Source organism: Caretta caretta, chromosome 6 (assembly GCF_965140235.1).
Source record: "Caretta caretta isolate rCarCar2 chromosome 6, rCarCar1.hap1, whole genome shotgun sequence".
Lineage (NCBI taxonomy): Eukaryota > Metazoa > Chordata > Testudines > Cheloniidae > Caretta > Caretta caretta.
In genome coordinates, this window is record NC_134211.1 from 20,982,411 (window position 1) to 20,995,810 (window position 13,400).

At 46.5% G+C, this 13,400-nt stretch overlaps 1 protein-coding gene across 1 annotated transcript in view; it reads left to right on the forward strand.

Annotated features, from left to right (window-relative positions):
* CRACR2B (calcium release activated channel regulator 2B) overlaps window positions 1-13,400 on the forward strand; it is a 77,868-nt gene that overhangs the window by 35,040 nt on the left and 29,428 nt on the right. The window contains exons 4-7 of the mRNA XM_075129309.1: window positions 5,401-5,572; window positions 9,401-9,547; window positions 10,280-10,370; window positions 11,296-11,388. Coding sequence (XP_074985410.1) covers window positions 5,401-5,572; window positions 9,401-9,547; window positions 10,280-10,370; window positions 11,296-11,388 — 503 coding nt within the window. The remainder of the gene's footprint in view (window positions 1-5,400; window positions 5,573-9,400; window positions 9,548-10,279; window positions 10,371-11,295; window positions 11,389-13,400) is intronic.

Here is a 13,400-nt window from a genome sequence, read left to right on the forward strand (position 1 = left end):
GTGTTTGACACTAACCAAGCTGAGCTGGGTTTTGGTTTATAAAAAACTGCAGAAACACACAAGTATATTGACAAATGTCTAACCTGACCCAGCTTCTGTGTGTCCTGGTGCTTCCTGTGTTCTGCCTCTTTCAATTTTAAGCTCTCTGGACCAGGGACTCCTTATATGAGTAACTGGCATGTGGCCAGGGGTGAAAGTGAGCCGGTACGGGCCAGTACGGCGTATGCAGCCCATGTTAAAGTGCTGCCACCCACCTGTTGGCAACCCTGCTGGTAGGGTCCATACCGGCAGGGCCGCTGACGGTGGGTGGGGGAGGAGAAGGGGCACCAACGTTAAAGCGGTGCTGTGGCAAAGGACCCTCCTTTAACGTTGCTGCCCCTTCCCCACCCCTGCTGGCAGCTCTGCCAGCAGGGACCCTACCGCTAGGGCTGCCGACAGGTGAGCCAAAAGGGGCAATGACGTTCAATCGCTGCCACAGCACTTTAACATCGTTGCCCCTTTCCCCGCCCCGGGCCGCCGACCCGGGGGGAGGGGCAAAAGAGCAGCTGCCCCAGGGCTGGCGATTGAAAAGGGCCCAGGGCTCCCAGCGGCCGCTGCTGCGGCCACTGCGGCAGCGGCCAGGGCCTGGGCCCTTTTAAATTACCGTCGGAGCTCTGGGTGGCGGAGGCCAGGCAGCACGGATGGACCAGCTGGGGGAGACTGACTTCCCCCCCAACCCCGCCCCTTCCATCCGTGGCGCCGGCCCCCGTACTGGTAAGAATTTATTATTACTTTCACCCCTGCATGTGGCATGTGGTTGGCCAGATAACAATAATGGGAGAAAAGCACTGCCAGGTACTCTGCTCTCCTGGATTGCTCCGAGGTTTATGAGTTAATCCGATCAGGCAGGAATCCCAGCAGGCCTGCCTTCCATACCAGACTTGGCACTTTCTGCTGGCATCAAGCCTGTAGGGTTACAGCAGTCACTTCAAGAGCAGATAGTTAAACTGTTGCTACTAGAGAAGGATATACTTTTATTACAGTGCAACCCACCTATTTCCTGGGCATGTTCCACATGTCAGAGAATGGCAACTGCCTGGACATGTTTATGGCCTTTCACTGACAAGAAAATTGAGACTGAAGTTTTCATAGTCTATGAATTGGCACAGAGAGCACTGACCAAGGCTGTTAGGGGCAGGCTGAGAGGAATGACGGGATCTCATTCAAAATAAAACAAAACACTGTGCTTTACTGCAGTGTGTGTCATACAAATGACATACCAAAACACTGTCTCTAGGTAATGGAAAGGATGCAGTAGACATGTGGTCTGAGCATGCAGCTTGGAGCCAGGAAGGATGGAGTTAAGATTCTACTCTGCTGTTGACTTGAGGCACAGAGGAGTTGGGTGGTTTCCTGAGAGTCATAAATATATTTCAGGACAGGGATTAGAACCCAGAAGTTCCTGGCTCAGGAAACTAGACTCTGGCTCCCTGTGCCTCTGCTTGCTTATCTTTAAGTCCATACTGGATGGTTTTTGGTTTTTTTTAAAGCTAGAATCATGGAAACGCAGGGCTGGAAGGGACCTAGAGAAGTCAACTAGTCCATCCTCCTGTGCTGAGGCAGGACCAAGTAAACCTACACCAGCCCTGAGCAGTGTTTGTCTAACCTGTTCTTAAAGACTTCCAATGATGAGGAATTCACAGTCTCCTTGGAAGGCAGTTCTCTGAGCTATAACTACCCGTATCTCAAGAAGTGTTTCCGAATATCTAGCCAGAAATCTCCTTTGCTGCAGATTAAGCCCATTGCTTCTTGTCCTACCTTCAGTGGACATGGAGAAAAATTTGATCACCATCCTCTTTAGAACAGCCCTTAGCCTATTAGAAGACAGTTGTTAGGTTCAGGCCCCCCCCACCCCCAGTCATCTTTTCTCAAGACTAAACATGCCCAGTTTTTTAAGCTTTTTTCATAAGTCAGGTTTTCTAAACTTTTTATCATTTTTGTTGTTGTCCTCTGGACTTTCTCCAATTTGTCCACATCTTTCCTGAAGTGCAGCGCCCAGAACTGGACACAGTGCTCAAGCTGGGGCCTCACCAGTGCCGAATAGAGTGGAATAATTACCTTCTGTGTTTTACATACAACCGTTCCATTAATACACCTCAGAATGATATTAGCCTACTGCATCACATTGTTGACCCATATTCTGTCTTGATCCAAGATCCTTTTCAGCAGTACCACCACCTGGCCAATTATTCCCCATTTGGTAACTGTGCATTTGATTTTTTCCTTCCTAAGTGAAGTTCTTTGCATTTATCTTTACTGAATTTCATCTTGGTGAATTCAGACCAATTCTCCAATTTGTCAAGGCGGTTTTGAATTCTAATCCTGTTCTCCAAAATGCTTGCAACCCCTCCCAGCTTGGTGTCATCTGCAAATTTTATAAGCCTACTTTCCACATCGGTATACAAGTCATTAGCGAAAATATTGAATAGTACTGGACTGAGGACTGACCCCTGTTGGACCCCGCTAGATATGCCATCCCAGTTTGACAGGGACCCATTGATGACTACTCTCTGAGTATGGTTTTCCAATCATTTGTGCATTCACCTTATATTAATTTCATCTAGACTGTATTTCCCTAATTTGCTTATGAGAATGTCATGAGGGACTGAAGCCTTGACTTCACTATGGGGGTAAATCGACCTAAGTTACGCTACTCCAGCTAGGTGAATAACTTAACTGGAGTCAACATAGCTTAGCTCAATTTACTGTGGTGTCTTCACTGTGCTGCGTCAACGGGAGACGCTCTCCTGTCGACTTCCCTTACTCCTCTCGGGGAGGTGGAGTACCAGGGTCAACCGGAGAGCGCTCTGCCGTCGATTTAGTGGGACTTCACTAGACCTGCTAAATCAACACCTGCTGCACCGATTGCAGCCGCCTCAATCTGTGAAGACAAGCCCTGAGTCAAGTTTTACTAAAATCAAGATATATCATGTCTTCTGTTTCCCCACATCCAGCGGTAACCCAGTTAAAGAAGGAAATCGGGTTGGTTTGGCATGATTTGTCCTTGACAAATCTGTGCTGACTATTTCTTACAACTTTATTATCCCCTAGGTGCTTATAAATTGAGTGTTTAATTGTTTGTTCCAGTATCTTTCCAGGTATTGAAGTTACACTCTTACTCAGAGGTGGGCAAACTATGGCCCGTGGGACCCTCCTGCCCAGCCCCTGAGCTCCTGGCCTGGGAGGCGAGCCCATGGCCCCTCTTATAGAATCATAGAATATCAGGGTTGGAAGGGACCCCAGAAGGTCATCTAGTCCAACCCCCTGCTCAAAGCAGGACCAATTCCCAGTTAAATCATCCCAGCCAGGGCTTTGTCAAGCCTGACCTTAAAAACCTCTAAGGAAGGAGATTCTACCACCTCCCTAGGTAACGCATTCCAGTGTTTCACCACCCTCTTAGTGAAAAAGTTTTTCCTAATATCCAATCTAAACCTCCCCCACTGCAACTTGAGACCATTACTCCTCGTTCTGTCATCTGCTACAATTGAGAACAGTCTAGAGCCATCCTCTTTGGAACCCCCTTTCAGGTAGTTGAAAGCAGCTATCAAATCCCCCCTCATTCTTCTCTTCTGCAGGCTAAACAATCCCAGCTCCCTCAGCCTCTCCTCATAACTCATGTGTTCCAGTCCCCTAATCATTTTTGTTGCCCTTCGCTGGACTCTCTCCAATTTATCCACATCCTTCTTGAAGTGTGGGGCCCAAAACTGGACACAGTACTCCAGATGAGGCCTCACCAATGTCGAATAGAGGGGAACGATCACGTCCCTCGATCTGCTCGCTATGCCCCTACTTATACATCCCAAAATGCCATTGGCCTTCTTGGCAACAAGGGCACACTGCTGACTCATATCCAGCTTCTCGTCCACTGTCACCCCTAGGTCCTTTTCCGCAGAACTGCTGCCTAGCCATTCGGTCCCTAGTCTGTAGCTGTGCATTGGGTTCTTCCGTCCTAAGTGCAGGACCCTGCACTTATCCTTATTGAACCTCATCAGATTGAGTGATGTATGTATGGCCTCTTCCCCAGCCTCAGCTCACTGCTCTGCTGGCTCAATGCTCTGGGTGGCGGGGCTGCGAGCTCTTGCCAGGCAGCCCAGCTGCAGAGCCGCGGGGGCAGTCAGGAATGAGAGGAGGGGTTGGATAGGGCGGCGGGGGGCAGTCAGGGGACAGGGAGTGGTGGATGGGACAGGGGTCCTGGGGAGGCTGTCAGGGGTCAGGGAACGGGGGGGTTGGATGGGGCAGGAGTTCCAGGGGGGCCGTCAGGGGGCAAGAAGCATGGGGGGTCGGATAGGGGGCGGGAGCCAGGCCATGCCTGGCTGTTTGGGGAGGCACAGCCTCTCCTAACCAGCCCTCCATACAATTTTGGAAACCCGATGTGGCCCTCAGGCCAAAAAGTTTGCCTGACCCTGCTCTAACTCCAACATAAGTGATGGGCTTGACGCAGGAATCACCGAGTGAGGTCTTCCGGCCTATGCTACACAAGAGGGCAGATTAGATTGTCATAATGATCCCTTTTGGCATTAAAATCTTTTTTTTTTCCTAGAGAGAGCCGCTTGATGTATTCCTTTAGGAAGAATTTCCTGCCCACTCATTTCCATCTCAACTCCCAATATTTTCCACCTTCCTAGTGCAGCGCTCCGGATAAACTGAGACCCGAGGAGAGGGAGCCATCTTTGCAGGGAGGGGGCCTTGTTCAGAGAGCTGTACTCATTTTGTTCAGCATAGTACCTGGGGAGACGAGTGGCGTGAGAGGAGAATTATTAATATTATGGTAGAACCGGTAGAGGTCCAAAGTGAGATCGGAGAGACTCTGTTCTAGGCACTGTACAAGCACATAGCGAGAGACAGGCCCTGCCTCAAAGAGCTTTCTGTCTAAACAGACAAGGTAGACACAGGGCAGGAGAGAGGAAGGATTTTTATCTCCATTTTACAGACTGGGAAACTGAGGCACAGAAAGATTCAATGACTTGCCCGAGATCACATAAGGAGCTTGTGGCAGAGCTGGGAATTGAACCCCCCAGTGCCAGTCCACTGCCTTAAGTGCAGGCCCACCCTTCCATTCTTATAATGCCTGAACTGTGGTGTAATGAATTCAACTCTAAATGCACATCAGCTGAAAGTTCTGAATTCCTGAGCCTCCAGCAGGGGGCTGCTTCAGCTCTTACTAGATACTGACCAATTTCCTCCCGTTCATAATGATACAAGAACAGGCTCTCTGTTTGCTATCTGAGGGCAGTGTTTAATAGACACCATTGGATTTGGCCATCTCTACTGGAGCTGGTTCAGGCTGCCCCTCAAAGCTTTCCTAGTGTTAAATATAGTGTGACCACCAGCTCCCTCTTCCCTCCCTCCCCCTTCCTGCAGGGAAGTTCATCGGGATTGAGCTGTACCAAGGGTCTGGGAGCACAGATCACTCCAGACTCGAGGAGACCTTTGAGTCAGGCTGGTCAGACGACTTGGACCAGACAGACGACGAAGAGGAGAAGCGATTTGGTTCAATGATGGAGCAGCTCAGCGCAGCCCAGGTCTTTGAAGAGTAAGTCTCAAATCTCAAATTCTGTCCTGGTCTGATCTTACAGTAGCAAAACCTCAGTGCTTCAGCACGGACCGAGAGAAGTTGACCTGGCACTGCTGGCTATCTTCAAGGACTTGCTTTCAGAAGTGTTGCCTTAGCACTTTGTATCCCAACCTTGTGTCAAGTTCATGTGTTGCCTTAGAAATGCAAGGGAGTCTGGGATATCTAGCCTGAATACTCACCAGTGGCCTTTAATACAGCACTTTTCCCAAAGAACTTTACAGGCTATAGGCTCATGTTTCAGATATGAAGTATTGCTGTCATCAGGATGGCAACCAATTGGTGCACAGTACGCAGCACAACCATGGGTGTGGGGAGGATTTAGGCAAAGAGATGAGTTCTTTGTCTTTCCAAAAGTGCCATGAGGTCTTCAACAGCCATGCAGAGGACCTTAGTCTTTAAGGTCTTATTTGTAGATGGCTGCACAATGCACTGCCTGGAGCTTGACTGATCCACCTAGAAAGATGAGGAAGTAAATTGACCCTGTTGGGACTTGAATCTGAACACCCAGAGAATCTGGGTAATTCAGATCTGATGTATATGTCATTAGCCATCCCCTCAGACGGAGCATTCACCCCAGGGCAGATCATTCTTTGAAATACATGGCCGCGCATTCCTCAGTTGGTAGGATTTTTTTTCCTCTTCGTTTTCAGGATTCTCCTTTAAGTATGAACAGGAGTGGGTCGGGCTGGGTCATAGGCCAGGCTGCTGCTCCAAAGAGCAGGGCACAGTGGATGTACATGCACAGCTCAAATATTACTCGTATGATTGGATACATCATGAACCATGATAGGTAGAAGAAGCTGCCATACATCAATCAAAGCTGGAGTGTCCAACTTTCCAGTGATGTATATAATCAGTCTCTATCATCATTGTTCCATCTGAGATGTTCCTTGAAACAGTCACAGATCCACCAGCCCAGGAAAAAGTTTATTTGGCCCAGAGAAATAGTTTTAAAATTAAACATTTGCCCTAAACCCCAACAGAACTGATCACCTTGCCTAAAGAAATATAACTTATTCACTAGGCTAAGGTGGCATGGTCTTTGGTTACTGTCCAAAGGAATTTAGATGTGCCATGCAGCAAGCATCCCCATAGACAACCTCGCCGGATTTAGGAGAAGAGGTTATAAACAGGCAACATTCCAAAAAATATAGTGAATGCCATAAAATGCTGCAGTGAACAAAATGATAACTTCATTCCTATCTTATTTCTTTTGAAATCTGACAGCTTCTTTAAGACTAGACATGTATATCTGTCTAAGCACCATTTAGTCACTTGCAACAGGGTAAATGTGGCCCCAGTAAGTGGAACTGATGATATCGTTGCTCCTTTTTCTGAGACCAGTATTGCCCCCTTGCCTGGCAGTAGCAGAATTCCAAGGCCTTGCTGGGTGTTTTCCAGGGAAGGGGAAATCAGTGAGGCAGAGTCTGGGTATACCCAAAGTGTCACTTGTTTTATTTACGCACATATACCAATTCTGGAAAAGAGATGATCAAACAGCATCCAGGACAATCTCTTCTTTCAGGAATCTCAGCCAACACCAATGCCCGGTTCCCAGGGAGCAACTCTGACTCAAGAACTGACTCCAGTGAGAGACCAAAGCAGAGAGCAAACTCTGTTGCTGCTCACAAAGTTTCCTCTTTGGAGCCTTGCAAAACAAACAGGCATTTCTTTTCAGACTAAAAACTTGTTCACACGTTAAGAAAAAGAACTGGGAAACTGATGTGAAACAGCACCACCTGGTCACTTTTACCATAATGATATTACCATCCCAGTTAAACAGCATCCATTGCCCTTCATCTCTGTCTCCTGAGAAATATCCCAGTGAAAGAGTTGTCCAGGTTAAATGGAATATTTTGCACTGTATTGTCCACTAGGTGGAGTCTATATGTTCAGCAGAAACATATAGTGAAATTGATGTTAAAATTGAATTTGTATCAGTCAAACTAGCTTTTTCAAAAGATGAATACAAAGCTGCATTAGTTGAAAACTGTGGGGGAAGGGGAAATCACAAAGTGGTGTTGATTTTGTTTCAGAGAGTTCAAAATGGACAATTTTTGTTCAATAAAATCTGAGGTTTTGGTAAATGAAAAATATTGATGATCATATTTCAGGTCATGAAAAATGAAAAAAGTCAATGACAACATTTATGCAAAAAAATTGTTGGGGGGAAAAAATGACCATTTTTTGAGGGGAAAAACCTTTGAAAAATGTCGATCAGCTCAAATATAAAAGCTTTCAGTCGTCAACTAAATGTGTTCTGCAGGCACTTAGTGGGTTTAGGTGCACACATCCTGTTTGACTGTCAATGGGTCTGTTCCTAAATCCCTTGGGTATTTTTGAACACCTCTCCCTTAATTTCCTGTTTTTTGTCATGAGACCCGGGTTCAATTCCCAGCTCTACCACTGCTCTGCTGGATAACTTTTGGCAAGTTACTTCCTTCCCCGTGCCTCAGTTTCTCCATCTATAAAATGGGGGGAATGATGCTGATCTGCTTTGCGAAGTGCTTTTGGGTCCACTGATGAAAAGTGCTATTGAAGAGCTAGGTCTCCTTATTATTTTAAAGTGAGAGTGCTAAGACTTAGTCTACATTTTTTGATCTGTCTTATTATTTGTATTGCAGTAGTGCCTGGCAGTCCTGGATCAGGACCCCACTGTGCTAGGCACTGAACAAGCACAGACCAAAAGGACAGTCCCTGCCCCAAAGACATTTTCTCCAGAAATAGGGCACAGAAGTAATTCTCCCCCCATCCCTACCTCTCAGTGAGCAGCATTTTAAGCCTCCTATTTCATTTTGAGAAGAACTGTTGAGTTTAGGAGGGATTATCCCATTCCTACAGGAATATGGAGACCTCTTCCATCTTTTCCCCATCACGCACAAAGAAACAGTAAGTTCAGATGCATGGTTCTAGCGGTGAAAAATAATAATAAAGCCTAGCTGTTATATTGTGCTTTTCATCAGTAGATCTCAAAGCGCTTTACAAAGGAGGTCAGTATCATTATTCCCCTTTTACAGATGAGGGACACTGAAGTACAGAGGGGTGAAGAGACTTCCCCAAGGTCACCGAAGAGAGTGGCAGGGGTAGGAATAAAACCAGGTCTTCTGAGTCCCAATGCAGTGCTCTATCCGCTAGTCCACACTGCTCTAAAGAGTTTGAATGCTTGGGTCATTTTGAGAGGGGGTGAATCATCTCAGGTTTTTGTTAAAAGTAGCATAGTCTGGTGGTTAGAGAAAGGGACTGGAAGGCGTGACTCCTACCTCTGACACTAGCTTGGCATGGGACTTTGTTCAAGGTACATCACCGCCCTGTGCCTCAGTTTCCCCACCTGTAAAACAATGGGGTAATGCTGATCTACTTCACAGTAGCTGTGTGATAATTAATATTTGTAAAGTAGCTCTAAAATCCTTGCCTTATAATAATTGCTGCTTTTTATTAGGTTGAACCAATTTTATTATTTATTTATTGTTTATTTTAAGCCTCATGATTTTGGAGGGGCCTGACTCATGATTTTCTTTCCCAATGCTTGGCATTGGCAATGCTGAGTTAGTTTTATATGGTGGTTTTGGGATGACTTATCTCATTCTGGCCACCCACTACTTCGTAGTCTTCATTCCCAGTCGTGGTCCACCCCCCACACTTCAGTATTACAGGCCCATCCAATGCAACCTCTAAGGTCAATGCAGGGCAGCCCTTCTTTACTTGAACGTGTGTAAGTTAGAAGAAATACCAATCCTATGATAACATGGAAACTCCCTGGCTCTCCCGCTCTTATCTTTGCTCCAGTCAGAGTGAGGTTCGGGAGCTTTGGTCTCGTCTCCGGAAAGAACAGCCAGATCTCTTGGCCAACTTTGAGGAGTTCCTGTTCCATGTTTCATCGTATATCAGGGAGGTGCATTATGAGAAGGAATCCATGGAGCAGGCACTGAAGAGGTAAGAAGGCCTCCAGGGCAGCTGGAAACCAGCTGGTACTCATTTAGATGCAACCTGACTCATTACCTTATCCCAAAATGCGAGGAGAAACTGGCGGAGGCTGGGATTAAGGAAGAAAAGGAGACTTCTGTGCCACGTATAATACTGCATTGACTCTCTTAGCCTATTCCCTCCAGATTTGGGCATTAACATCTAGCCAGAGTCCTAACTCCAACTTATGTGGTTTTCTCCTTGCAGAGAAGAAGGATGGTCTAGTGAGTAGGGCACCAGTGTAGCACTTAGGAGACCTCTGTCACTGAATTCCTGTGTGACCTTGGGCAAGTCATGTAGTCTCTCTGTGCCTCAGTTCCCCATTTGTAATATGGGGATAATCATACTGACAAGCCTCACAGGAATGGTGTGGAGATAAATACTTTAAAGATGGTGAGATACTCAGATACTATGTAGAAGCCATATTAAGTACCTAAGATGGATGACTCTAATAAATAAAACTGTGTGCAAATAAATATGCTCCCATGGATGTCGAGTGGCCATGAAATCCCTTATCAGTGTATGTAAACCCAGGTGCTTGGGGTAATACCAATAAGCTATTAGTGTGGATTCTAAATTAAATCTGTATCCTCCTATTTGAGAATGAAGATTTCCCACTCCCTCTCCTTCTTTATTTCTCCTTCTTTTCCTTTCACATTCATTCTCAGTCTCCCTCCCTCACACTCTCTTTCTCCTTGGTAGGAAGGAGACAGACCACGACAGAGAAGTCAGGTGTCTTTATGAAGAAATGGAGCAACAGATCAAAGCGGAAAAGGAACAACTGCTCTGCCAGGTAAATCCTGCCTGGCCATTTCCTCCCTACACGTGCTCAGCTGGGCATGCATTTTGATTAATAAATGAGGCAAATATTTGGTTTCCTCTGCATTTGCAAGGGCAGTGACCCTGTTGCCTCTGCTCCCCGTGTGACTTCTGTTGAAATCTTCAGTGGCCTTGTTCTTCTACTGGTGCAAGGATCTGTGTTAGCTGGAGGAGACTAGGCCAGGACACCCCCTGTTGCAGTGCTCATGGTGCATCTCAGGAACCTCAGTTAATATGCTCTGGCACTGACGACAGCTACCGCCTAATCTGGGCTTCACTTTTTATCTCTGCCTTGTCGGGAGGTTGTGGTCTCTGCTCTCAAGGGGCCTGAAGAACACCCTCTTGTTTTCAATGCAGAAGAAGTTAATTGTGGAGTGTCCTTTTCTCATCTGTGATATTAGCCAGCTTGAGAGGGACTATTGAGATTTCATTTGGTATGGGGAAATTAGCATGAGGGAAGACTATAAAGACAACCAGAACCATCTTTTAGAAGAACTGCTGTGTGTCTTCTGCCCTGCCCTGCCCTGCCCTGCCCTCCTCTTCTGTGAGCAACTCCCCTGCAATGAGACTGTTGGAAGAAAGGGACAGCTGTTCCTTGTAAATCTTCTTCAGTGAGAGGCAAAAAATAAATAGAGTTGGGAAATGGGTGGGCCAAGGGATCAGCAACAAGCTTGGATGTTCCCCAGGGAGACTAAACCACCAGGTGGGAAACTGGCTTCAATACAAGGCCCATTGGCGAGCCCTACAACTTTCCTGTCTCTGAAGCAGGAGGGGATTGTGGTGGGTCATTTAGTGGCAGGCTCCTGGGCAGCAATGATATTTTGGTCCCTGGTATTGGGAAATGTCAGTCCAGGGTTCTCTGGACAGTATGAAAATCTATGGGTCTTTCCCCTCTGCAGGAATCACAGAGGCACGACAGGAGCAACGTGCTGCAGAAGGAGCTGTGCAGCAAGGAGCAGGAGCTTGAGAAAATCCTCTACCGACAGAAAAAGGTAACCTGGCCTTCCTGAAGAAATAGGTGCCCCACAGTGTCTTTCTTTAATTCCTTTTTAACTGCCCTTGGCAAGCCTGAAAGCTACCGCCCTGCTCCTGAAGTTGTGCTGAGAGTGGGCGATAATTGGCTGCATTGCACCAGTCAGTCCAGTTCCTGCCTACTGCTCCAGCTAGGCTCTGCCCTGAGCATTCTTGCTGGTTACCACAGTTCATTTAAAAATGCTACTGTATTCATGTCCCATCCATTTTGGAATCTCCTCTTCTTCCTGCAGGATAATATAATTTGGCGAGGTATGTGCAATAAAGCGCGCACGCGCGCGTGTGTGTGTGTCCCCTTCCACAATTCTGACCAGCAAAGCCATGCTGAAGAAGCAATTCATGCATGTAAACACCAGCAGCAATTCCCCTTAACCTCTGTGGTTTGTGTTTTCTATCTCCTTCAGAATAACTCATGGAGTAAAATGGTGCAGCTGGATTTAAAAAGGGTTTGGATAATTTTATGCTACTTCAGTTGTATGTGCTGAAATTGGGGTGCTCCTGTCTCATTCTTCACGGTGGGGTAATCCATAGGCAGACCATGGGCCAAATCCAGACCACAAGATGCTTTTGAATGGATCCTGAAATCTTTTTATTTACTCATCATTATTGTTGACAAGTATCAGGGGGTAGCCGTGTTAGTCTGTATGCATCTGAAGAAGTGGGGGTATTACCCACAAAAGCTTATGCTCAAATATATCTGAGAGTCTTTAAGGTGCCACCGGACTCCTTGTTGTTTTTATCATTATTGTTGTTTTTTTATTATTGTTATTTTCTTTGCTGTCTGGACCTTGACTATACCTTGACCAAGAAATTTGTACCTTGACAAAAAATAGAATACCCCTAATTCGCGGTATTGGTTGATCGTCCACAGGGCTAAGAAGGAATCTTCTCACCTGTTCATGTACCTTCACAAGTGACCATGTGCATTAAGGTGGCCTTTGCTTTCCTCTGAAGCATGAGTATAGGAGGTGTTGTGGTCATGTCAGCAGTGTCCTAGACTGGGAGTTGGGATGCCTGAGTTCTATACCCAGCTCTGGTGCTGATGTATGTTCCCATGGGTAATTGACTTAACCTCTCTATAACTCACATTCTTGCCTTCCTTTGTAAAGTGCTTTGAGATCTATGGATTTTTAAAGCTCTCTGTGAAAGTTTATACCAGACTAGATGGACCACCAAAGCAATCTAATATGGTAAATCCCATACTGAGATGCTTGCAAATCTCCTATGTTGCTTCAGACTATATGTATTCCATTCTGTCATGCTGTAGCTTTCCTAACCAGGAGCATGGGCTTAACCCCAAGCAGATCTACTAGCCTATCAGAGGACCCAGTGATACTGGGCCAGCATTCCTACATTCTGCTCTCATAGGCTTCTGGTGTTTGACTTCAGCCACCAGAAATAGGGGATCCCACTTTAATTTAGCCCGACCTCCCACTCACAAGAGGTACTAGTGCTCTGTGACCTACAGGCACCAAACGCTGGCCTGACTCCAACACTGCTGTAATCCTCGTTTCAGCCAGCTGGTCCCCTTTCTATCAAGATAAGGAAGGGCAACGATGTTTACTCTTCCTTGTTATTGTATGGCTACGTCTCTTAAAAGAGTATAGGGAAGAAATAATTGCTCTGGGTCATGTAACGCTATGCTGCTTGGGTAATTGTTGTGTCAATATTTGCGAAGGGTGTGCTCAGCTCCTTATACAATGAATGATATCATTCTGTATGTCAACTGGATGAGAGGGTCTTGCTTTGATCTAATGAGGACTTTCTAAAGGGGAGTCATGAGTAGTAGCCATGTTCTTCAGTGCTTATTAGACCTGTGCCCTTCCCCTCTCTGCCCCCCGCGCACACACGCTGGGTATGTGTATAGGGGTGGGGATGGAGAATAGTGTCCCAGCGCCAGATCCTCAGCTGGCGTAAATTGGCATAACTCTACTGACTTCACTGGAGTTGGGTCAACTTATGTCCTCTGAGG